The sequence below is a fragment of the Numenius arquata genome, chromosome 17 (assembly GCF_964106895.1).
Source record: "Numenius arquata chromosome 17, bNumArq3.hap1.1, whole genome shotgun sequence".
NCBI lineage: Eukaryota > Metazoa > Chordata > Aves > Charadriiformes > Scolopacidae > Numenius > Numenius arquata.
The window spans coordinates 13,942,748-13,966,530 of NC_133592.1; the positions used below are offsets into that span (position 1 = coordinate 13,942,748).

General features: G+C 43.8%; 1 protein-coding gene across 3 annotated transcripts in view; it reads left to right on the plus strand.

Annotated features, from left to right (window-relative positions):
- Window positions 1–21,045, plus strand: part of GAS7 (growth arrest specific 7) — a 99,578-nt gene extending 78,533 nt beyond the window's left edge. For all 3 annotated transcript variants that reach the window (XM_074160142.1, XM_074160141.1, XM_074160140.1), the window contains exons 8-14: window positions 4,199–4,273; window positions 7,360–7,438; window positions 11,673–11,801; window positions 13,800–13,923; window positions 17,016–17,095; window positions 19,260–19,358; window positions 20,134–21,045. In XM_074160142.1, coding sequence (XP_074016243.1) covers window positions 4,199–4,273; window positions 7,360–7,438; window positions 11,673–11,801; window positions 13,800–13,923; window positions 17,016–17,095; window positions 19,260–19,358; window positions 20,134–20,247 — 700 coding nt within the window. In that variant the 3' untranslated portion in view covers window positions 20,248–21,045. The remainder of the gene's footprint in view (window positions 1–4,198; window positions 4,274–7,359; window positions 7,439–11,672; window positions 11,802–13,799; window positions 13,924–17,015; window positions 17,096–19,259; window positions 19,359–20,133) is intronic.
- Window positions 21,046–23,783: the final 2,738 nt, after the last annotated feature.

Genomic DNA, 23,783 nt, shown 5'->3' on the forward strand with positions numbered 1-23,783 from the left:
AATAATGAGAAGCCTGGGGATTTCCAGGTCCAGAGTTTGCCTTAGGTCTGCCATGTTTGGCAGATACTTGTAAACGTCTTCCACTGTTTGTCTAATCCTTTTGAGTCTTTTGATGTTTTTGAGCGCTGTAGCAATTTGTAGAAGACTTCTGCAATTTATGCACTACAGAAAAGTAATTATGCTTCTGTTGTTTGATAATTTCATTGTTGCCTCCTAATCTGGACAAACAATGTAGAAAGGCTGATAGTCACTGCCTTCACACAGTGACAGTTGTGTTAGATATCTGTCAGATATCCTCTATCGCTTTTTCTCTGTATTCCCTGTGTTGTCTTAATATATTTAGTTTCTTCTTGCATGGTAGTCACATCACATCATCTTTTCCTCCCTTTGTGGCTCTCTAATTTTTCTTTATCCGTTATAACATGGCGTGACTGAAACTATTTGAGTGTGGGCACACAAAGTACTTTATTTCAAAAGAAAAGAGCATAAGAGAGCAGGGAATAAACATCCAAAGAGCAACTAGAACTAATAACATCAAGACAATATGGGTCAAAATGCACTTACAATCTGTAACGCTTCTGACTACATAGGGAGTGAAATTCCAGAGTTTTCAAAGACGTTAGTAAAAGCAAGAAACTTAGAGGTTTTTTAATGTGACGCTGGAGTAATTGCGGAACGGTCGTGTGGATTTCTGGAGGCAGGCTCACAAGGCTCAGGAGTCCCTGTGTACTGATGTGTTGGTGTTTCAGTCACCATAATCCAGAGTTTGCAAGGTGTTTATGTCTGCCAAGGCCAGGAGGCATATTTTTTTCCCTTTTTGAGGTATATCTTCATCTTGTTTTTCAGCCTCTTTTGAAGTGTTCAAGGTGTTTTGGCCACAGATGGGGACAGGATACTAGACTGGGCTGAAACAATTTAAATCTTATAAGTGGGGCTATTAAGCAATCACCTTTTTATTGTTACTTTTTATTGTTATTCCTCATTGCCAGACAGTCTGCCCTATTAGTAGTGCAATCCACCTCCAGTACAAGTAACATTTGAAATCCCAGAGCCTGAGCCAAAACTGGGACTGATGAGGAGCACTGCCATGTAGGGGGCCACGCTTGGGAAAGGCACTGATGGCAGCAGACATAGTTTGTCTTGTGTGCCAGTGTGAAAATCACGAGGGTTCCTTTTGACTTGTGTTCCATACTTCCCCAGCTACAGCAGTGTGAAGGAACTTCATGCGGTTTTATGTTCATTATTTTCACAGCAAACCTTTATGATGGAAGATGGTTATTCCTCTGTTTGTGAGATGAAGGACCAAGACACGGATTCTGTGAGGGTCTGTCTGTCTGGGCGACTCAGAACAGTCAGCAGAGCAACTAGCACCTTGGCACACATAGCTAGCATCCACAAGTAAATCACTCAAAGACATACTTAAGCCAAAATCCAGTTTTATTGTGAAGGATGTAGACTAGACCTTTGGTTGGGAATTCCTGGTAACTGAGGCAAAAGCAGTGAGCCCTGGTACTTTGGGCTGGACACTTAGGTATTTATGTCAGCTACATTTAGACATTTGCATCTTTATTATAGTTGACCTATGCTCCATTTCCAGTCCATAGAAATTATTGTCACTTCTGAGACAAGATCAGTAGGTATTTAAAGTAGGTCAGGTGAAATGTGCCTGGATAAAGCCCTTTTCATAATGAAGTCCTAACCACAGTGTAGCTTTTGGTGCTGTATTTGTTGGTCTGGCTGCAGCAAGCGTACCCCTACCACAGGGTAAGGGGGAAGAAGAGGCCCCCCACACAGGTGACATACTGTGCTGTACCAAGCTGGGTGTCGCCTTGAGCCTTAGCCAGCTATGTCCCACAGAGTGACATCCAGATCATATTTTCAGCAGCCCAGAACATCAGACCCCTCTTAGCTGCCTCACAGAATCACAGAATGATATGGGGTTGAAAGGGACCTCTGGAGATCATCTAGTCCAATCCCCTGCCAGAGCAGGGTCACCCAGAGCAGGTTGCGCAGGAACGTGTCCAGGTGGGTTTTGAATGTCTCCAGAGATGGAGACTCCATCTCTGGGCAGCCTGTTCCAGGGCTCTGCCACCCTCACAGGAAAGAAGTTCCTCCTCATGTTTAGGTGGAACTTCCTGTGTGTTTATGCTCGCTACCTCTTGTCCTGTCAATGGGCACCACTGAAAAAAGACTGACCCCATCCTCCTGACACCCACCCTTTAAGTATTTATAAGCATTGATCAGATCCCCCCTCAGTCTTCTCTTCTCCAGACTAAAAAGACACAAGGCTGAGAGCCTTTCCTCATAAGAGAGGTGTTCTAGTCCCCTCATTATCTTCGTAGCCCTCTGCTGTACCCTCTGCAGCAGTTCCCTGTCCTTCTTGAACTGGGGAGCCCAGAACTGGACGCAGGACTCCAGATGTGGCCTCCCCAGGGCAGAATAGAGGGGGAGGATAACCTCTCTCGACCTGCTGGCTACACTCTTCTTGATGCACCCCAGGATGCCATTGGTCTTCTTGGTCACAAGGGCAAATTGCTGGCTCATGGGCATCCTGTTGTCCACCAGGACTCCCAGGTCTCTCTCTGCAGAGCTGCTCTCCAGCAGGTCAGCCCCCAACCTGTCCTGGTGCAGGGGGTTATTGCTCCCCAGGTGCAGGACCCTACACTTGCTCTTGTTGAAGTTCATCAGGTTCCTCTCTGCCCAACCTTCTAGCTTGTCTAGGTCTCACTGAATGGCAACACAGCCTTCCGGTGTATCAGCCACCCCTCCCATTTTTGTGTCATCAGCAGACTTGCTGAGGGTACACTCTGTCCCCTCATCCAGGTCATTGATGAATATATTGAACAGGACTGGACCCAGTACTGACCCCTTGGGAACACCACTGGCTACAGACCTCCAACTAGACTCTGTACCACTAATCATGACCCTCTGAACTCTGTTTTTCAGCCAGTTTTCAATCCATCTCACTGTCCATTTATCTAACCCACCCTTCCTAATCTTACCTATGAGGATGCTGTGGGAGACAGTATCAAAAACCTTGCTGAAGTCAAGGTATACAATAACCACTGCCCTCCCCTTATCTATCCGTCCAGTCATGCTATCATAGAAAGCTATCAGGTTAGTTAGACGTGATTTCCCAGTGGCTCAAGGGAGCCCTTTTTGTCTCCAGTGTGCCGTGCTTAACGGTGCTTGCCCACCTAGCTACTGCAGATAGGTGTGCCAAAAATTCCTGTGCAGCAGGAGTTGCTCCACCTGGGCGCCGCTCAGCTCTCTTGGTGATATTCTGCAAGCTGGTGGGAAAACCAGCAAACAGCCAGTTGTTTGCCCTGGTTGGGATCATGCGTGCTTTGCAAGTGTTGCCCTAGGAGAAGAACTCAGGTGAGACAGAGGTGGGTTGCAGGCCTGATGCACATCACCGCTGAACCAACAGCTTCTCCTTCCCTCCCTGCTGTGCAATCAATATTTACCCTTGTCCCCCTGCTCAACCACTACACTTGCTCTTCTCCCTGCAGCCATTCCCATAGTGGTTGTGTCAAATAGCTCCCTTCTTCTGCACCCCGCCACTGGCAAGCTCGGATCTTGCTGCTGGCGTGCTGTTGCTGACTGACTGGAGAGAAGAACAGGGCAGGAGTGGGGTGGGTGAAGGGCAGGGGATGCACCACAATGTGTTAGGGACAGAAGTCTCTGCCACATCTTCGCCAGCTTTGGTATCTGTAACAGGGAGCAGGAAGCATTTGGTGTCCCTAGAAAAGGTCCAGCACCCCAAACCTCATTTGGAGTTCTCGTGTATCGCTGCATTCCTTCATCTTTGCTTCAAGGATGTGTGACCTCATGTGTAGCAGCAGGCTGAAACACATGCTTCTGGAGTGAGCCTAGTTTTGCAGACAGTCCATGTTGCACAGTAGAAACACTTTGTCCTTGTTATTTGCTCTCCAGAACTGTAGCTTTTTTTTCTAATTTGATTGCGCATGCTGTCCTGCATATATCCCTGCTCTTGCCACTGCATTTTTAGCATATGGAGGGGAGAGATGGATCCTGAAACTGCTGCTGCCAAGCCGTGGAGACTGAAAGGAAAATTCCTGTAGCAAGATCTGTTAACATGCAGAGAATTTCTTTAAATTATGCGTGTGGGTTTCTGCCTTAAAGCTTACTTACTGCTGTCTTTTTATTTTCTCTCTGTGTTTGTGTGTGAGTGTAGGATAAAGATTGAGGAGGAATATGCTAAGAACCTGTCCAAACTGTCTCAGAATTCCTTGGCTGCTCAGGAAGAAGGGTAAGTGTGTCTGTGTGCCTTTTCAGAAGACATTTTAACATAAAAGGCATTCCTTCCATGCAGGTACATGTATTTTTCCTGAGCTCTCCCACTGAGAAGAGTTTTATTTAGCTTAGTATCCTGGGTGTGTTAGAGAAGACAGAAATGCTTTGGAGTATTTTTCTTTTGAAGATGTTAACGGTAAATTTTTAGGAATATGTGTATAGAACATTGCATTTCCAATAATGTGTTTATGCTATCTTTGTTCTAGCCAGCACTAGTTCCTTTAGAGTTTAGCACGTATAAGTACTAAATTACTTTGAATATGGAAGAATATATGGAATATATATACGGCTGAAAGTAGATCCCTAAGATCAGGCCAGTGGAATTGGAGCAGCACAGACAGAGGGAGGATGCCTTCTCATCGTGGGCCTGGTCCTCCAAGAAAAGCAGCACATTGTCCCTTATTTACAGCATGTTGACACTTTGGAAGTTAGGAAGGTATTAGGCAATGCACATCAGACTAGATTGCCATTCATAAGTAATAATGAAAAGACACAAACCCTCTAAGCACTGAAAGCCAAGGTTGGAAATGACTGTCCTCACCCTAGTTCTGACACAGCCTGTTTATGCTGGCAGTGAAGCTCCACAAGGTGTTTGCTCAGCTCTCAGTAGGCAAGGACAGAAATTACAATTCTCTAAGCACCTACATTGATGATGGTTTCTGTGCTTCTTTCTCCTAGAAAGCTTTGCTCCTAGCAAAGCTAAACCCACTTTCTTCTGCATCCTCCTCCCACTTTCTCCTACCCCCAATAGGAGAAGGAGGGAATGCATGAAAAAATGAAGGCAAAGGAAACTAGGGGAGAGTAGACAAAAAAGAGAGGGAATGAGGGCCAAAGCATAAAAAATGTTGAAGTAGGGAACTGAAGGTGACACAGAGCAGAGTGCAGGGAGCTAGGAACACTGCCCAGTGGTGCTCTGCCTGGACGGTGAGGGAACAGAAGGAGGTCTTGCTGGAGTTTCTCATCCTGGTGCTGTGGTAGCCAAACTGTCTCGGGCCAGGAAGAGGTTCATGAGAAGATCCTGGGAGTTGGTGAGGCCCAGGAAAGGGAAAAATTCCATTTAAAAAACGTGAGGGAGAAAGAACAGCCAACAGGAGGATTTGAAGTAGCCAAAAGTAGGACTACAGCGTAGCACTGTCAAAGTAAACATTTGCTGTGATTTTCCTCTCGTTCCTGAGAAGGTGTGAGTCGGGGGACCTGATGAACTGCTCTATGAACACAGGAGTTACCACTGCTGGTTTCATACTGCACAGAGCATTTTCCATCTTTGCTGTCCAGCAGCCTATGGAATTGACACAAAATGTGGGCTGTCCCTCTAGTGTCATTTGCCCTCCTCTGGTGGTTAAGAAGACCCACCATCAGGCATGCGAGTGGGACACAAGGGTGGCAAGATGGGACCAATTTGTGGTATCGGGATGGTTCTGTCCAAGTTGCTGTGAGTACAGTGCTGCTGCACGTACACAGAAGGGGATACAATCCATGGTCTTTTAAGTCATCGTTGTTGGATAAGAGATGCAGAAGGTGCTTAGCAGGCTGAAATGCCCTCTTTACTTAAATATATTAGATAAAACAATTAGTGCCAGTGAGAACTGGACAGTGGGAGAGGACCTCAGGGTGGGACTAGGGAAGGAGAAGAGTTGGGAGCACTTAGGTAGATGAAACAATCTTGGGTTGTTTAGCTGTGATGAACACCATACTTGAGGACTCAACTCATTGGAGCAACATCAGAGATTACAGATCATTATTTTGAAATTGCAGATGACAGGCAATTTTTCAGGCTATCAGGAAAGGGCAAATATAACTATTTGAAAAGGGGATTAGGGAGGGAGAGAAGGAGCTGGGAAATTGTAGATCACTCAGTTTTATTTAACCTCTGCAAAGTTGTAGAATAAACCATCAAGCTTTCTAGAAGCACTTAGTGGAAAACCAAGGTGATGAGCAATTATTGTGGATGCATACAGAACAATGTCAAACTGACCTAAATTCCTCCAGTGATGGAATAACAGAAGAAGTCAGTGTCATAGCTCTTAATTTAGTATAGCTTTTTGCAATGGGAGATTCTTGTAGGCAGGCAAGAGAAATGTGGCCTAAATAAAGCCTAAGGTGCAAAACTGTGTAAGAAATTGTACCCACTTCTTACAAAAAGTAAAGTGCAGGAAGGAGCTACGGAGTGAGATCCCATAAGGCTTGTTCCTCCCAAGTCCAGATTTTTTTCAATGTGTTAATGACCTATAGAATAAATAATAGGCTTACTGTAATCAGAGATGAGACAGAGCTAGGACGGATGGTATGTACCATTTGAACAAAAGATTGCAAGTCAGAATTATTTGTTAAAGTAGAGAAAATACTGAAAAAAATTAAGATGCATTTCAATGAGGACAAAGTACCAGGTTTTATACTTTCACAGGATGTGAAAGATACAGTTACATAAGAGTTTGTGGGAGAAGGATCTGGCTGTAGTGAATCACAAGCTTATTCATCAACAACTTCATGCTGTTGTCTAAAAAAGCAATCATCCTGAGATATGTAGAAGAAAGAGTGTCTGATATGAAATAATCTGTTACCAGTTTAGCAATTGGAAGACCTCTGCTGGAAGACGGTGTAGTTTTGATGATGGAGTAATTTTCAAATAGTAAAAGGCTTCTTTGAGGAGAAGTAGGGTAGTCTGTTCACCAAAAGTAGGGTGTAACGTAGAAGAGGCAATGGAAAAACTGCACTGCTGAAGATTTACTGTAAGGATTAGAAAAGAAAAACTGTTATGGTAAGGATAAGATACTGAAGTATCTTGCTTATGGAGACTATGGCATCTCTGTAACTAGAGGTCATTACGAATAGTGTTCTCAAAGATCTGCTACATACCGTGCCAACAGAATTCTGCCTTAGTCACAGAGATTGCTTATCTTTTCAGTTTTCTGCTATCACTTTTCCGTGATTTTTCTGAGCAAGATGGAGTACAAAGCTTTGTACCATATCTGTCCAACACATCTTGCTGGGAGGATGTGCAGAAGACAGGGCATTGATCATTGTCACTCTCTGTTCTTTCAGCACTCTAGGGGAGGCTTGGGCTCAGCTAAAGAAGAGTCTAGCTGATGAAGCAGAAGTTCATCTCAAATTTTCTTCAAAGGTAAATAGTTCTCCCTTTTGCAAAGATTTTTGCCCTGTAATTGATGTGGATCTCCCTTCAGTGCTTGTTTATGGGGAACATACACATGCATATGGGATGGGGCTTTGATCAACCTGGTCTAGTGGGAGGTGTCCCTGCCCATGGCAGGGGAGTTGGAACTCAATGATTTTTAAGGTCCCTTCCAACTCTAACCAGGTTATTCTATGGTTCTATGGTATGGTATAAATATAGAAGAATTAATAAGTTGGTGAATAAACTTAATGAAACTCTATCCATTCTTGCTGCCAAAATCATAGTTTATTTAATCTACCTGATAAGTAACCTAAAACACATCTGGCCTTAACTTTTCATAAAAAAGAAGGAAAACTGATTCTAGAGGTTCTAATTTCCAGACTGGTCAGGTATATTTACCTAGAGCTTGTACAGATTACTTATGTAGAGGAATAAATAAAAAGTAGTATTTAGCTTCTCAACAAGTATCTACTGTATCTGTCTGGAAGGAGGAGAACCAGGACTCTCACATCTTTGTATCTTTAGCCTTTCTGAAAATTGGACTGGGAACTTTGTGTTATTTTTTGATTTTTCTCTCAAGTGGTGCCCAAGGAGATTTCTTGTACAAATTATGGTATTAATCGTTTTTCTCCCCACCACATGTGGTGCATCTTGCATCCTGTTACATTATGTTAACCTCTGTGGGTGATCAAGTTCAATACAGTGGCAGATATCTCGGCACAACAGCCATGTTCTGCAGGAAAATTATAGCTCTGCACTGTTTGTAAGCGATTATGCAGAGGTTACTCAGGCAACCAGCCGCTGCCTTGGTAACCCACTGCTCTGCTTCAAACTTCTACTTCAGGGCTGTAATTAGTGAAATAGGTTTTGCTCCCCATTGTCCTCCTGTATTGTTTTCCAAGATGAAGAAATGTACCCTGGAGTGATGTGAACGTGTAGGCAGGCAATGTGTAGGGGCTCTTTTGTTATTTTACTTTTCCTTAGACCCTGCACAGAAACTCCTATAGCATTCTCTGAACTCCCCCCACTGTTCCCGTACCTGCTTTGGGAGTTCCTAGTTCCAGGTTTCTTTTATTAACAGAATATGTTTTTAAACATATTGGTTATCGGAATTACTTTCAGAGAAGTTATTCTTAAAAGTAGTAATTATTTTTCTCGTTGATAGTCAAATGAAGCCAGTCAATACTGGCACGAGCAGTCAGTACAGTGCAGAGCACGCCGAGAGTATTCAAACATAAACACCAGCCATGAAGACACTGAACACCTTCCCTGACAGTCCCGCATGGCACTGTTACACTGGGTGTCACAAACGGATCAGAGAAGGTGACAGCACCTTATTGGAACATAAAATATTATTACACTGCTAATGCCTGTACAGACTGGATGGCAGCTGTAGGTACACGCACGTGAGGAATTGTTCAAGAAGGCCACCATGGCACTAAACCTCCAGCTATCTGCTTGTCCCTCACTGAGCTCCAGGAGGTGAATTCTGCTGGAAGAGAAGGTACACTAGTTGAAGTCATGGTGGGCTGACCTGGATATGATCGTGTATTACTAGCCATTCTGGAAATGGTGTTAATGGAGCCAAAGGAAAAATAAGTACTCGTGAAATAAGAAGAATTTCTGAAGTGTGGTATGGCCAGCTATAATGCAACATTTAAAAGCCAGCGTCATTCACATGTGAGTCTATTTTGATAGCTTATGGTACCTCTTGCAAGACAGAAGTTCAAGCATGATAATGATGCTAGAGATGATGCTATGACTGCCTTCACTGAGAAATCCACCTCTTTGATTCCTGGAACACAAAACTGGAGATGACAGTTGCCTTGTTTGCGTTTTGAGCTTCCTGGTGATGTGTTTCCCATCTTTATGAAGATCTCAGAATTTCCCATCCCATTATAAACCATGTGAAATAAACAAATATATTTGCTTTCTATTAGGCAAGTAGAACTACCAGTGAAATGCCCTCCTGTTTGGTGTGGCCCTGGCCCTGGGGATTTTTATAAGGGTTTTCACAGCAAGGTCTGCTTATGTCAGATGAGTCAGGCTGCCATTTCTTCCACTGAGGATGACTGACTTATGTTGAGTAGTTTACCCAGGTTAATTCATTTATTAATAGAGCAGTCTGAAGGGCACACAGACAGTTTAGCTACTCCAGACTCAGTTGGACACAGACATCTCTATCAGTTGCAATATGTTGCCTCTGGAGTTCACTGAAGCAACCCTCAACTTCTTTCTGTTCCAGTTCTTGTCTTGTTGAGCATTGACAATACTCCTGGCACAGCTATCGGTTTGTACCTCTGTTCTTGAGAGAGCTTGTGTAACCATGTGTCTGGTTTGGCCTCAGACGGCAACAAAGAACCAGGGGGCAGCCGCTCGCTCAGATGGGGCCCCCACCGCCACCGCGGCTGGGAGGGGAGAACGGGAAGAAAAAAGGCAAAAACTCGTGGGTTGAGACAAAGGCAGTTTAACAGAACAGCAAAGGGAGCAAGAAACAACAACAACAATAACACCGACAGAGGAATATACAGGCACGAGTACGGTACCACCGCTTGCCCACCGCACCCGGGATGCCCCCCGACCGCTCTGCTCCCCCGGGGGATGACTTCCTCTCCCCGCCCCCTCCCCCCCCCCCCACCTCGACTGCCTGTCCCTCCCCTTCCCCGGCCAGCTCCGGCTACCCCCTGGGCATGGCTCCCATGGGATGCGATACCTGTGTCCCTGCTAGGTCCTGGGGAAAATTAACCCTATCCCCGCCAGACCCAGGACACCATGCTGGACCACAGAGTTGTGAACAGGTCTTTATTAGCTTGCCTGGGGTCATCCTGATGAGACTGTCATAAAAATATTGCCCAGAATTTTCTAGTCCAACCCCCTAGACAGAGCAGGACTATCACCCACAGTGGATCAAGTCAGCTACATCTTTGTCTAGCAGAGTGTTGAATATCAATAAGGGCAGAGATTTCATGACCTCTCTGGTCAACCTGTTTCAATGCCCAACTACCGTTCTGGTGATTTATTTATTTATTTATTTAAATTACATTCAACCTGAACCTCCTAAAGCTCAGTTGTCTGTTGTTACAGTGCCTGGCCCTACAAAGAAGAATGTGGCTTCATTACCCGTGTACTTGACCTTCACATAGCTGTAGGCCATACTGGATCACTGTGGTGCCAGTCTTCATGTGCCTAAACAAGCTGTGCTTTAGGGTTGTTTAACCTCTCTTGGATGTGTGCTGTAGGGCTTTGACTGTCTTTGTAGCCTCTGTCCATTTAAAGACTGTACTGAGCTTGAATGAAGCTTCCTTCTCCATTAAAATAGCACAGGAGAAAGGCTGAAAATACTTGCTTTCAGGGACTCCTTGATACTGCTCCACTGTGGGCCATGTTAGGTGATTATGGACTCACCTACACTGATGGACTCCAGCATGCTCACAGGAGGGACTTCACAGAAAAGAAGTATTTGGTTGCTTCTGGGGAGGTGAAATACCCATCGCTTCAGAACACATTTCCTAGATGTCAAAACTGTGTATCAGAATGCCAAAGTGCAATATGATACAAACTCTACTGGAGCTGTGTATTACCAACTGTCAGGTCCTGCTTGTAAGAGATAAATCGTGTGCAGTCTTGATAGATCTCTACTGAGTTCATTTCAGTGGTTTCTTGCCACTTCTTAAAGAGTTTCATCTAAATACTCAAGGCTCCTCTTTAGGCTCCCATATCCTTGGCAGAAATAAATAAATTGTTCCCTTATTGGATCCCTTTTCACTGTACAATAAATGCAGACATGTCACCACGGTTCACTGAGTCACCTTAGTGCAGTCAGGGTTAGCGGCTTTTGTTTGTGTGCTTTTCTTTTTAAGCAAGTTGCATTGGTTAGGCCAGAATCAGAGCACCTTAAGAAGAGGTCTGGATATTGCCTGCCATTGGATCTTATGTGTAAGAAGAGAGATAGGATTTAATAGGAAAAAGGAAGACAAGATTTCAGTCCTTTTGCTCCCTTCAGTAAATACTGCCTTAACAGAGCTGTCCTGTGAAGACCTGAGTTTTGCAGTAGCTTCACTCGGAGTTCTCCTGGGGAAGAGAATTTTTGCTGTGTGGCATTGCCTTTGTCTGTGGTGTGTGTATTGTTTCGTCTCTGTCCTGAGCTCTGCTCAGCAGAAGAGTCAGAAATTGCTGCCCAGCTCTTCATTATTGCCATTTCTTCCTTTGTTTTCATTACCAGCTTCAGAGCGAGGTAGAGAAACCCCTGCTCAACTTCAGAGAGAACTTTAAGAAAGACATGAAGAAGTGTGACCACCATATTGCAGACTTACGGAAGCATCTGGCCAGCCGCTACGCAGCCGTTGAAAAGGTGGGAGCAGAGAACAAACTGGAGAGTTGCTGGTTTGGACAGAAAAGCAGCTGCCCTGTGAAAAGTTTCTGTTCTGCCACAAAGAACCACAAAGATTCTGCTAAGTGCTTTCTGCTGTTAGTTGTGCTTTGCCAGGCCCCTGCCGTTTGCTGCTTAGCTGAGATTTGGGAAACTGGGGGCTACAGGCAGGGCAAACACCTTACAGCAGGGCTAACACACTACTGCTGAGCTGGCTTTTTGTTTCATCCTCCCCTTCCTGATTGGGACAATATATTTCTAATACATATGATGAAAATACTCCTGCATCTAGAAGTCACATGTATTGCCCTCAAAATTTAAAAAACCGTGCCTTAGATTAGCAGCAGGGTCAGGCCAAAGGCTTGCCTGGCTCAGTATCTTCTGTTGCAGTAGCCAAAAGCAGATGGCTAAGGAAGGCAGCTCGAAATTGGCACAGCAAGTCACAAACCCTCTCCCAGTTCCTGTTTTCTGCACCTCACAGCAAACATCCACACCTGAAAAAACCCAAACAGCAGCAGCACACTAGTATCAGGGGCTGTTTTGGCTTGAATATCCAATGGGTGGCTGAAGTTGTGATTTAGGGAGAGTTATACCCACAAAAAGTGCTCTCTTATCAGCAGCAGATATTAGGCCATGTGATACCCATGTCCCGGCTGCCGAGACGCTTATCCCAAATGGTATCCTCGTGTGATTTGCTCTGAGGTGTAAGTTGGAAAGGAATGTGCCATGCTTAGTCAACACAGAAGGGATTTTGGGCTTTCATTAGAGATCAGAGTGTACATGGGGGAGTTTACCAGGGACAGAATTGTTGCAGCGTACACATGGTTGTTAGACTATATCTACACAGGGAAGGCATTTTTCTGCAAAACAGTAAGTTCTTCACAGTCATATCTGCAAAGAAACACGGCCCTCAGTGGGGTATTGAAAAGAATGGATTAGAATAGCCTTGAGAAGAAGGAAAAAAAAAAATGGAAAAAGCCATACCTGCAGTGTGCCTGATGAAGCACACAGCTTCCCACTCGATTGCTTCCTTGCAGCTCCCTCTTGCGACCTGCCCAGCCAAGCACAGGGACTTTAAAACTGCAAATTGAAAAAATTCGAATAATGCCTCAAGAGTGTTGCAGGCTGGTGTGACTGTAGAAAACTGCAAGGTGCTAACAACGTGTAATCATCCAAATTTAGTTTTTAAGCCTGTAACTGGGTGAACAGCAAATGTGACCTATTTTATAACAATTCCGTGCAAGACAAGTTATTTTTATTTTATGTGTTTAGGCAACCTCAGCAAATGAGGTGGCAGCATGCACGTATGGTAATGATTTTTATTTGTTAAGACTTTTTACTAATTTCCCTGTAGCAGTTCAGTAATGATACTGATCAGTCAGATTTTAAAAGCCTGAAGAACTTTAAAGTAACTTAAATAACCAGTTTTAATGAGGTCTCAGGTTCTTGACTTCTACAGTATGAAGTGCTGTTGTCATGAACCTGAATTAGTTTTTATGAAATAAGTTTAAAAGTTGCTATTGTTAGAGTTTCCAATAAGTGCATATTGAATCAAGAAGGTACTTAAAAATAAATTTTGTAAGATACTTGGAATTCTTTCAACAGTTTAGATCCTAAGAAAAGCAAATAGAAGAGGTGTCTCAGTGATGCTAGTTAAGATACTTGGAAGAAGCTCCAGTTCCGCTTTCTTCCAGAAGTAATGAGAAAGTTACTAAGAAACATGAAAGTCTGATGATGCCTTTTATACAGTGCCTTTCTAAGAACCTATGAAGAGTTCAGATGCTTTTGTGTTTTGTTGGTGACTACTTCTGTATGGTGGTAGGACACTTCTTTGAAGACCACGTGGTGTCCTGAGAACTTGAATCCCAATTCTATGCAGAGTCCCTGACTCCATGTGTGTATGAAGGAGTCATAGATGACTGAAAGCAGCTGGCAGCTCTATTCCCGTAAAACATGTGACTCTTCTTTAATTGCTCGAAGGCCCGGAAAGCCTTGACAGAGAGACAGAGGGATCTGGAAATGAAAACACAGCAGCTAGAGGTGAAGCTCAGCAACAAGACAGAAGAGGAAATCAAGAAGGCAAGACGGAAGTCCACTCAGGCGGGTGAGTTCCTGTGTCTGTCAGTGGCAGGAGGTGAGCACAGATGGGGTGCAACTGCTCATCCACCCATGTGTTTCTTGGGTTTTTTAATATTGCTACAAAGTCAAAGTGAGCTGTGCTACAAATCTGTTTGGTATGAAATCCCCTGAAAAAAACAAGCCAAATTTTTCCAGGTCAGATGTCACAAAATGATAATTTTGAAAATTGGGGTGACAACAGTAAAAGGAGGATGAATTGTCCTTTTGTTTTGTGAAAGTGTGATGGAATAGCTGAATGTTAGTTAAACTTTTAAAGTCAGATTCAAATAAGATCAGCTGAGAATGTGATTTAGGAAAGAACCAAGGAAGAAACTATGATTTAAGGAAAAAACAATCACCCACAACTATGTGGGTGCCTATTATGCTTCCTATTACTGTCTTTTTCCTTGAAAGTGAACTTTTTGTGTTTTTTCCATTGCTACTTAGTAATTAAAATGAGGATATACTAGTGTGTAGACCTGGACAGGCTGGAGAGTAGGGCAGAGAAACCTAATGATGTTCAACAAGGGCAAATGTAGAGTGCTGCACCTGGGGAGGAATAAACCCCTGCACCAGGACAGGTTGGGAGCTGACCTGCTGGAGAGCAGCTCTGTGGAAGAAGACTTGCAACATGCCCTTGTGACCAAGAAGACCAATGGCATCCTGGGGTGCATCAAGAAGAGTGTGGCCAGCAGTTCTAGAGAGGTTATCCTCCCCCTCTATTCTGCCCTGGGGAGGCCACATCTGGAGTCCTGCGTCCAGTTCTGGGCTCCCCAGTTCAAGAAGGACAGGGAACTGCTGGAGAGGGTACAGCAGAGGGCTACAAGGATGATGAGGGGACTAGAACACCTCTCTTATGAGGAAAGGCTCTCAGCCTTGTGTCTTTTTAGTCTGGAGAAGAGAAGACTGAGGGGGGATCTGATCAATGCTTATAAATACTTAAAGGGTGGGTGTCAGGAGGATGGGGTCAGTCTTTTTTCAGTGGTGCCCATTGACAGGACAAGAGGTAGTGGCCATAAACCTGAACATAGGAAGTTCCACCTAAACATGAGGAGGAACTTCGTTCCTTTGAGGATGGCAGAGCCCTGGATCAGGCTGCCCAGAGAGGTGGTGGAGTCTCCGTCTCTGGAGACATTCAAAACCCACCTGGACACGTTCCTGCGCAACTTGCTCTGGGTGACCCTGCTCTGGCAGGGGATTGGACTAGATGATCTCCAGAGGTCCCTTCCAACCCCATATCATTCTGTGATTCTGTGTGCTATACTGTGTTGAGGGCACAGGTACTTGGTATGACCTATGCATGTTTTATAGAGGCTCAAACCACTTCTACAGGATCCATCAGAAACTGTCTCTTGAGATCTGCAAAGCTGATACGTTTAGCTCTGTTAGTACCTTTGCTAAAAAAATACGGTTTAACCACGGGTTCCATATTTCATCCCTCCATAGGTCCATTCCTTGGCAGAGTGGTCTTTCATAGTTCTGAGGCTTATGAAACTTCAGGATAGCCTGTGTGAGTTTTGAGGAGACTGAGAAGAGTCCTTCACAATGTGACCATGTGTATAGACAACCATTTGAGGAGAAACAAAAGTTACATGTTAGTTAGATAAAGAGACGCTCTTTATCTGTCTGTATTCTCTTGCGTTCTGAGAAATGGTTTGTAGTAGGTATTTATTGAACAAGCAAGGGAGAGCTGAAGATCAGATGGGAGTAACACAGGGTTTGGTGTGAGGCTCCCCCACTTTGTCCTGCTGTCACGCTGCATGGCAGGGCAGGACCTGCCCCATCCCCACAGTGGTAGTACTTCGCAGCCTGGCTGGGCACTTGTGATGATGCGTATGGTGATCTGGCTTTGGAATAAGGCTACCGCAAGTGGAAGGTAGGACCAGAGAGCTACAGACCAAAGCCCTCCTGCCATCCCATGGGTTACTGATCCATGGCGTTGCATCTGCTCCCAGGGCTTCCTCATGTGTTTCATGGCTGTCATGTTCTGGCTGTACAGTGGCTCAGATTGACTCAGGTGGGTGGAGGATAACCCAAAGTCAGATAGTTCCTGAGGAGTTTCCTGGAGTTTGGGAGCCATTAGTTTGTACTTGTTGATAAGCTTATTGCTGTGCGTTAAGCCCTGATTCCTTTTTCCTTTGTACAGTTTGGTTGCCACCCCAGGTTTTAAGTCTATGAGGGGCTTCCAGATGCATTGACTTCTTTGACACTTGTTTGGTCTATGGAGTCCTGTTCTTTGTCCCCGGTTTATGTATAAAGACCTTTTTGCACCTAAAAGAACAGGATGAATTTGAGCCCTGGACCTAGGCATCAAACCATTAGGGAAGGTGTAACTGAGCCTCATTTAAGGAAGAACAAGAATTTATTAGGTGGAAAGCAGTAATTTCCTTCCAGATTTTCTACCCACCTTTCCCTCTCTGTCAGAACAGAGCCCTGCAACAAAGGAAAAATGGAAATAATCGCAGCTTACTGTGTTACTGCCCTGAACACAGGAGGAAGCCAGAGCTCGACTGGGATCATGCATCCTCAGAGGCTGGAGCATGCAGGAGTGTGCAGCTGGGCTGAGGCTGCACAGGAGCATCCCTCGGTCTCAGACGGTGTCAGCCTGACTCTTTGTGCCTGTTTTTCACGGACTTCTCTTAGAATGCAGTCTCACCTGCAGAGTGCTGCCCTGCAGCTCAATAACTCATTATTATAGATTTTCCATTGCAATTATTTTATTTTTCAGATATAACTTTCTGACCATTTATTTTTTTAACTGAAGTAACTTGCCTTCATAGTTCTGGGCATTTTGTAAAATACTGCTTAGTGTTCCTATATTCCTTTTAAAATCTTGTCTTTCCCGCTTATTCTTTTGTCACCACAGTCACCTGATCTTTTACCATACATGGACTGTGTGCACTTTGTTGAAATTTTGCTGCATCTCACAAATGCCATGTACCAGAAGTGCTTTCAGCTCCATCAGTACTGACCTTCAAACCCCCTGGGTCCATCTCCAAAACCTGAACTGCAATTTTCTTCTAAGCTCCGTAACACTGGCTAGAGAGGACTAGTGTGTTGCTGTCTTGAACTTTTCAGGAGATGACCTGATGCGCTGCGTGGATCTTTACAATCAAGCCCAGTCCAAGTGGTTTGAGGAAATGGTGACCACCACTCTGGTATGTAACTCTATGCAGCATCTTGAAATGTTACACATGTAAAATTGTACTAGCGTACAACATTCATCATTCATAGCTGGTTTGAATGCCAAGCAGTGGGAAAAATAGGGTGACAAATCTCCCATTGTATTTCCCATTCTCAGTTCTAAGAAAAACTTATACCATAAGGGGAAGGAAGAAATAATTGTTTCTTTGCAGAAGGCATTAAACCAGTTCAGGACTGCTTAGGGGCCAGAAGGCTGGAATTGTCCCCAGGAAGGATGAAAGAATGCACAAGGAAACGTGATAAATCACTGAGTCCATTTATACATTAATGAATTTTTATATTCCGTGATTTTAGAATTTCTTCACAAATATTGCCAGCTTAGAAGAGGCATGCTTTAAATTGCTTATTGTTCTGTTTCTCTGAAGGCAACATAGCTCACGGTATTCACCCTAAGGGCATATACCTTAAGGGTTAGTCACCAAGATGTCAAGATACAGCTTTGAGGTGCTGTGTTCCTTGAAATACCTGTACTTTGGCTTTAGGGCTCCTCCCTCATGTCATTCCTTAGAGCCGTTCTGGACAACAGCCAATTGCTTCCAAAACTGGGAAATAAAAACGTCTTCTGCTTGTATTTTTCTCATTGGACAAACACAAAACTGGAAACGCCTCCTAGTAAGAAGCAGGGTAATAAACTGTTCAGCATTTGGAAGTGTGTCAGTGCAATATTTAAACTGCAGTAAATAAATAAAGGCAGATGGGTGAGTGGAAAACCAGGAGGCAGGTATCTTCCCAAAAGCAGAACAAGAGAGAAAAAGTTGGCTGTTCCTATACATAAGGGATCTAATTCTCTTCTCACCTTCACTGGTGGTTTCTCACTGATGCACGTGACACTGACCGTCAGTGGCAGTGTGTCCAGATATGGCCAGGTACGTGTTAGCTACATATTTGCTCCCGGAAAAGGACGACTCAGAAATGCTTTAGTAGATAGCTCAAGAGGGAAGTCATAACCTGCAAGACTGCATGGCAGGTTTGTAGGTTGTGGAACTCAGCCTGGGAAGCATTTAAAGGTAAGTCTTGGTATACATGAATATAAAATCTGAATTGGAAAAACAGTCTGCATCTGTTCAGCTCAGATACAGATTTGTTCATATGCAATACAAAGTCGAGAGAGTCAAGGTCTGAAGATTTGCTGTACCTTCCTCCCTGAAGTTTCTGGTGCAGATACAATGCACGTTCTACGTATAGCGTGCTTGCCAGCATTAGCACGCTGGGTTCTGTGTTCTGGTCCTGCACATCTGTGCCCTAAGTAAGGGAGTCTGAGGTCAAAGTGGGCCATTTTTTCCAAAAGGGCACTACCTCAACCAGCAACAGCAGCTGGAGCTCAGTCTCCTTCAGCCCTGTCCATACCATAAACTACTTTGCCCTTCTTCCTCCCCAGGCAGATAGTCTGCCACCTGAGATTTTGGTGCTGTAATGATCTGTTTCCAAACAGACGTTTAACAAATTGCAAATAGCACAGGGAAGGCAATATAGCATCCTGCCTACTTGTATGTGTTCAGCTTGCACTCCACCAGCGTGCCCAGTAAGTAGACACCAGAAACGCCCTCTGAAGGCAGGTTTTTTAAGATTTGGCTTCATTGATGTCCCTGTGAATACAGAGCTTTCTATTGAAATGGCAAAGTTCATTGCAGTATTTAAAAGCAGACTTCTGTAGCATGCTGCTTCCATTGCTGCTGTTCAGATGGACAAGGAAAGACTAAATGCAGATTTTGGGGTATAATATCAGAATCCAGGAGAAGAAGGAGGCAGAAAAAAATCAGGAGGAAAGTTAGAAATGACCTGCCTTTTCAGCAGGTGATTGCTGGGATCTGCTTACTGCCAGGTGAGTGAGGCGGAGACTTGTCCCAGTTCACCATCTGATGGACAGATAAAACTGCTCTTGGAGGTGTCTGGTCAGACTGAGGGCAGTCAGGCCCTCTGAGCCACGCACCCAGTGTAGTCTTCTGCTTCCCCGAGGAATCACTGTAACTTCTGGAGCTAGTGACACAGCTTACAAAGCTTCTTGCAGGAAACAGATTCCCTCTTGCTTGCAGCATCCCTGAAGACAGTAGCTTCTCTCTCTGCCTTGATTGTCTCAGTTTCCAAGAAAAATACGGATTTGTTTTCCTTTGTGTCCAGGAGCTTGAGAGACTAGAAGTTGAAAGGGTGGAGATGATTCGTCAGCATCTGTGCCAGTATACACAGCTGCGGCATGAGACAGACATGTTCAACCAAAGTGTAAGTCTGCTTTATGTTTGGTCCCTTTGGTCTTTGTTGCACTTCAGTGGAGCAGAACGGTCCCTATCCTCATCTGACTGACTTGTATCAAAAGGAGATGTGAAAAGGGCATGCGGTCAGTCTATTAGTGTGCAGCAGTACTGTACTGCTACCCTGCAGTTCTGCTCCTCCAAGACTCTCTGGTCCTGGTAACGTTTCATACTGCTGGATCGCAACTTTTTGCTGGGGAAGACACAATGAATTTAATTACATTTGGCCAGCATGAGCCTTTATTAGCTCTCCCAGCATGATGCACTATTCCTTGATGTCATGTGTTCTTGCAAGGAAGATGGTAAATAATTTCACTCTTGGAGGAGGGAATATATATTTTTTAATATAGTTTATATTAAATTATATATTTTTTAATATCGTATATATTAAAAAGCTGGCTTGTTTTCAAATATTAAAATACAGGGAATGTACGCTGACCTCAGTATGTGGTTGTATCTGGTGTAAGGTACAGATTGCAGGACAGGAGTCAGAGACCGACTGGCCAATGCCTGGCATAGGAAGCGTGTCTCTGCTTGACGTTAAAAGTCTGCCTCTCCTCTTCTTCCTGCTACGAGGCTCCAAACTCACATCTGGCTGTTGTCCACCGAGTCTCGTGTATGTGCAGTTCTCACTTGTCTGCAAATGCAACATAGGTGTGCCCATAGATGCTCTGTGCTTCAGAGCAATGGCTGTCTCTGCTTGAAATGTACCCTTGACATTTTGATTCTTGTTTTGTTCATTTTAGACAGTAGAGCTCGTGGATCAGTTGCTTCGGAAAGTGGATCCTGCCAAAGACAGGGAACTGTGGGTAAAAGAACATAAAACTGGAGATATCCGACCTGTGGACATGGAAATATAGACTGTTCTGTAGTTGTATGTGATGAGTCCACTGAATTAACCAGGCTAATGTTCGTTTTTTAAGGGTCAGAAGAGCATAGGGAAAAGGTTGTTCCACTACCAGACACCTTGTAATTTATGCCTGTATGGGCTATCTCTGTTACATTTAGCGTTAAAATGGTCCTTGTGCTAAGCCTTAAGCACCAGACATTCTGGGGTGAAGAAACCAGATATGTGGTTCCCAATTGCACGCAGCTTCCAGAAGAAATCTGCTTTCTGTTACAGAGAGAGCTCTCTTCTTCAGTGACTTTGTGCTACATTCCTTGCATGACTTTATACAGTATGTTAGAACAACCGTGCAGTGAGCCTCTGGCCAGCAAGTAGATAAATGTTTGAACATGATGCAGGAGGCAAGGAAGTCCTGATCATGAATCCCAGGTCTGCTGACTGCTTTCATGGCCATAGGCAAGTCAATTAACTTATCTGGCTCTCCCATCTATAAACATGTGTGTCTTGCAGCAATGTTGTGCAAATTGATTTATTTCATATAACACAGTTGAACCATGGCAGTGAAGTGATGGTCCTTCTCCCAAAATCTACGGAGAGGACTCCTGTTCTTCCTGTTTTATACTCCCTCTCAGGGATACATAAACCCATTATCATCGTGATTTCTGTTCTAGACCAATCAATAAAGTTGAAAGTGTTGCCATCACCATTATTTATCAGGAAAGACTTGGTTGTGCTATACCTACCTCATTAGCTGTCCGAGTGCCCTCAATGACAAAAAGAGGTTATATACCAAGGAATAAATGAGGTGTTCAAAACCTTTCCTACTTATGCAAGGTGTTTTCTCACAGAATCTTCTTAAAGACAGTCCTCTAACATTTGATTTGGGATCCAGGTTTAAATTGCCCTTTGTTGGTTCCTTCAGGCAAATAACACAGCCTTCAGGTATCTTTAATTACCAAGTTTGTCCAGGTAAATTGTGAGTTTTATCTTTTTAGAGACTGATTGTCAAAGGTGCCGTGAATCTGTGATGCTAAATTGCATTAAATGTAGATGCAGGTGCCCAGCACTTCTGCACCATCAGATTCTTAACCTTAGGTTTTTCCTTTGTTACCCTTACCGCAAACAACCAAAAATTCAGCACTGCTGTTGGCACATCGTGTTAAGTAGTTTGTAGACGGGTTGTGAAAAGGTATTAATTTTATTCTCCTGCAGTTATTTCTGATTGATTATTCAGCATTGCTGTTAATATATTTTTCAGCATTTCGTACAATGCCGAGATTCTTAAGATTTTTGCTTTAGATCCAGCAGAAACCTTGATTCTCACCACTGTGGCCTTTACTTAGTGTTTACTGGGTTGTCATCTACAGTTTCCCAAACCATCCTATTTCATTTGATTCACGGTTATGTTCCACTTTATCTCATTGTTACCATCCTTTTTTCCCCATTACTAATACTGCATCCTTCTTTTGTTCTACTACTATTCTAGGTTTTCGTTCACCGGCCTCCAAGTGCTGTGATTAGATAATTGAGAATTAATACTCCCTTTTACAAAAGCAAACTGAGACACAGTGAAGTCTTATCTGAAGACATTTTTAATATTGCTGCAGTGATTATTTTTCAGGTTTGTTATTTCAGACTGAATTCTGTTGCATTTTTCTATTGTTCCCTTTTCCTCAACCATTTCTTTACCAGTATAGATTTGTTCCTTTCTTGCAAATATCTCCACAACCCACTTCTCTGCTGTGTCATTAACCCTTATAAACCTTTGCACGTTGGCAGGTGTGATGCCACGACCACTGCACACTCGGGATCACTGTTCCCTGTGTGACACCTCCCGTACTGCACTTCCAGTACACACTGCTGAATTTGCAACTACTATTTTATTCTTGGTGTTGGAAGCATCCAGCAGTTTTGTGAGTCTGTCCTAAGTACCTGCAAAGACTGTTGCAATACAAATACATGGTTTTCCTAAGCGTAGCATCCTGTAGTCCTCGAGCTCAGAATACATACACTTCTCTAGACTCATGCTGCTCAAGCAGGGAAGTTTTGTGATGATTGCTCTTTTTCAGTCTTTCTATTGATTCATTCTCTGTCCTGTTAATTTTTTTGGCATACCAGTATCTCTACTGTGCACTTTGGAGGACAGGCACTTTTTCTCTTCTTTTTTTTTTTTTTTTTAACCCACAGGTGCAGGGTGAGCTTTCAAAACTTCAGTGACCAAAAATAACTGGGGTACTTAAGAGCTGCATCTCAGGTTGACCCCTGTATTCTTAGCTGTCTGTAAATTGAAATGGACAATCTTGACACCTCACCACATTTGATTGCAAAATGAAGCTAGTTGTGCACTTTATACAGTATTCTCCTTAATAAATACCTGAAATAATCTGTTATCAATTACACTTTATTTTTCCTCTTTCTTTAAAGGTGTTTGTTATTTTATCTATTTTGGACTGGAAATACTGTCCATTGGCACAGGTTTCTCTGAGGACTGAAATGTATTTTGGTTCCTCTAGTAAGGTGTATTTAAGCTGCTCTCAGTTCTCAGTTATATTTTCTGGTAATTTTTTTTTTTCCTTTTGTTTTGTTTCCAGACAGTTTACCTACTTCTAGCTTTTGATCCATTTGAAATATTGCAGGAATGTGTGAGCTGCATGGAACGATAATTCTCTTGATGGAGTCTGTATCTCTTTTTCACTTCGATAACCTGAGGAGAGCACTTGTACCTGGCTGTTAATCTTTACTAGACCCAGCAAACTGCCGTGCAGTGCTGCTCTGCAGTGCGCGAGATGCTGCCTCTGCAGCAAGAGTTTAATCTGTCATTGGTGGAAGCGTTAGGGAAGTTTTGCTGTCTCGTGTAGAGAGTTTCCAGCTTATTTCCTGCAGAAGGCGATGTTCCCTTGTGACTTGATACTGCAGACAGCAGGATGGGTGTTACCTGTCTCATTCACTTCTCTGGCTGATGGGTCCTCGACGGTGCGATGCTTTACAGGTCACAGAGTGCTGGAGCCCTGGTGCTTCTGAACAGACAGCATCTCCAAAGAAAGTGGTGGCGTGCTTGAAGGGAAGTATGCACACCTGCCCTTGTATTTGTTCCTAACAAGGTAAATTTGGGAGTTTCAGCATTGCTCTATTCATCTTCCATTGAGTTGCAAAAATGAGACTTTCCTCATGCAATAGCTCAACCTAAACAACTTCTCTGGAGCAAGATCAAGCTTCATATTATGTTAAAATAGCTAGCTTGTGAAAAGCATGATGATGATGCAATGTAGCTCATTAATAGGAATAGTAAAGTGTCCTGTCTCCATAGGTACTCGATGCAAGTTTTTACTATTTTAGTCACTACACAGGTATCGGTCTTTTTTTTCTGTTGAGTGACAAGGCTGTCTTACATCTTCATAAAGCTTTGTGGTCCCTGAGCAGAAGGTGAGCTTTCCATTTTTGTTTGCTTTCACCTGAAGATGTAGAATTAGTGGGAATTTGCCTCTGGCTCTTACCTGGTACCTCTGCTTCCCCGTGTCTTTCTTGAAGCCGCCTGTGTTTCAGGAGTCC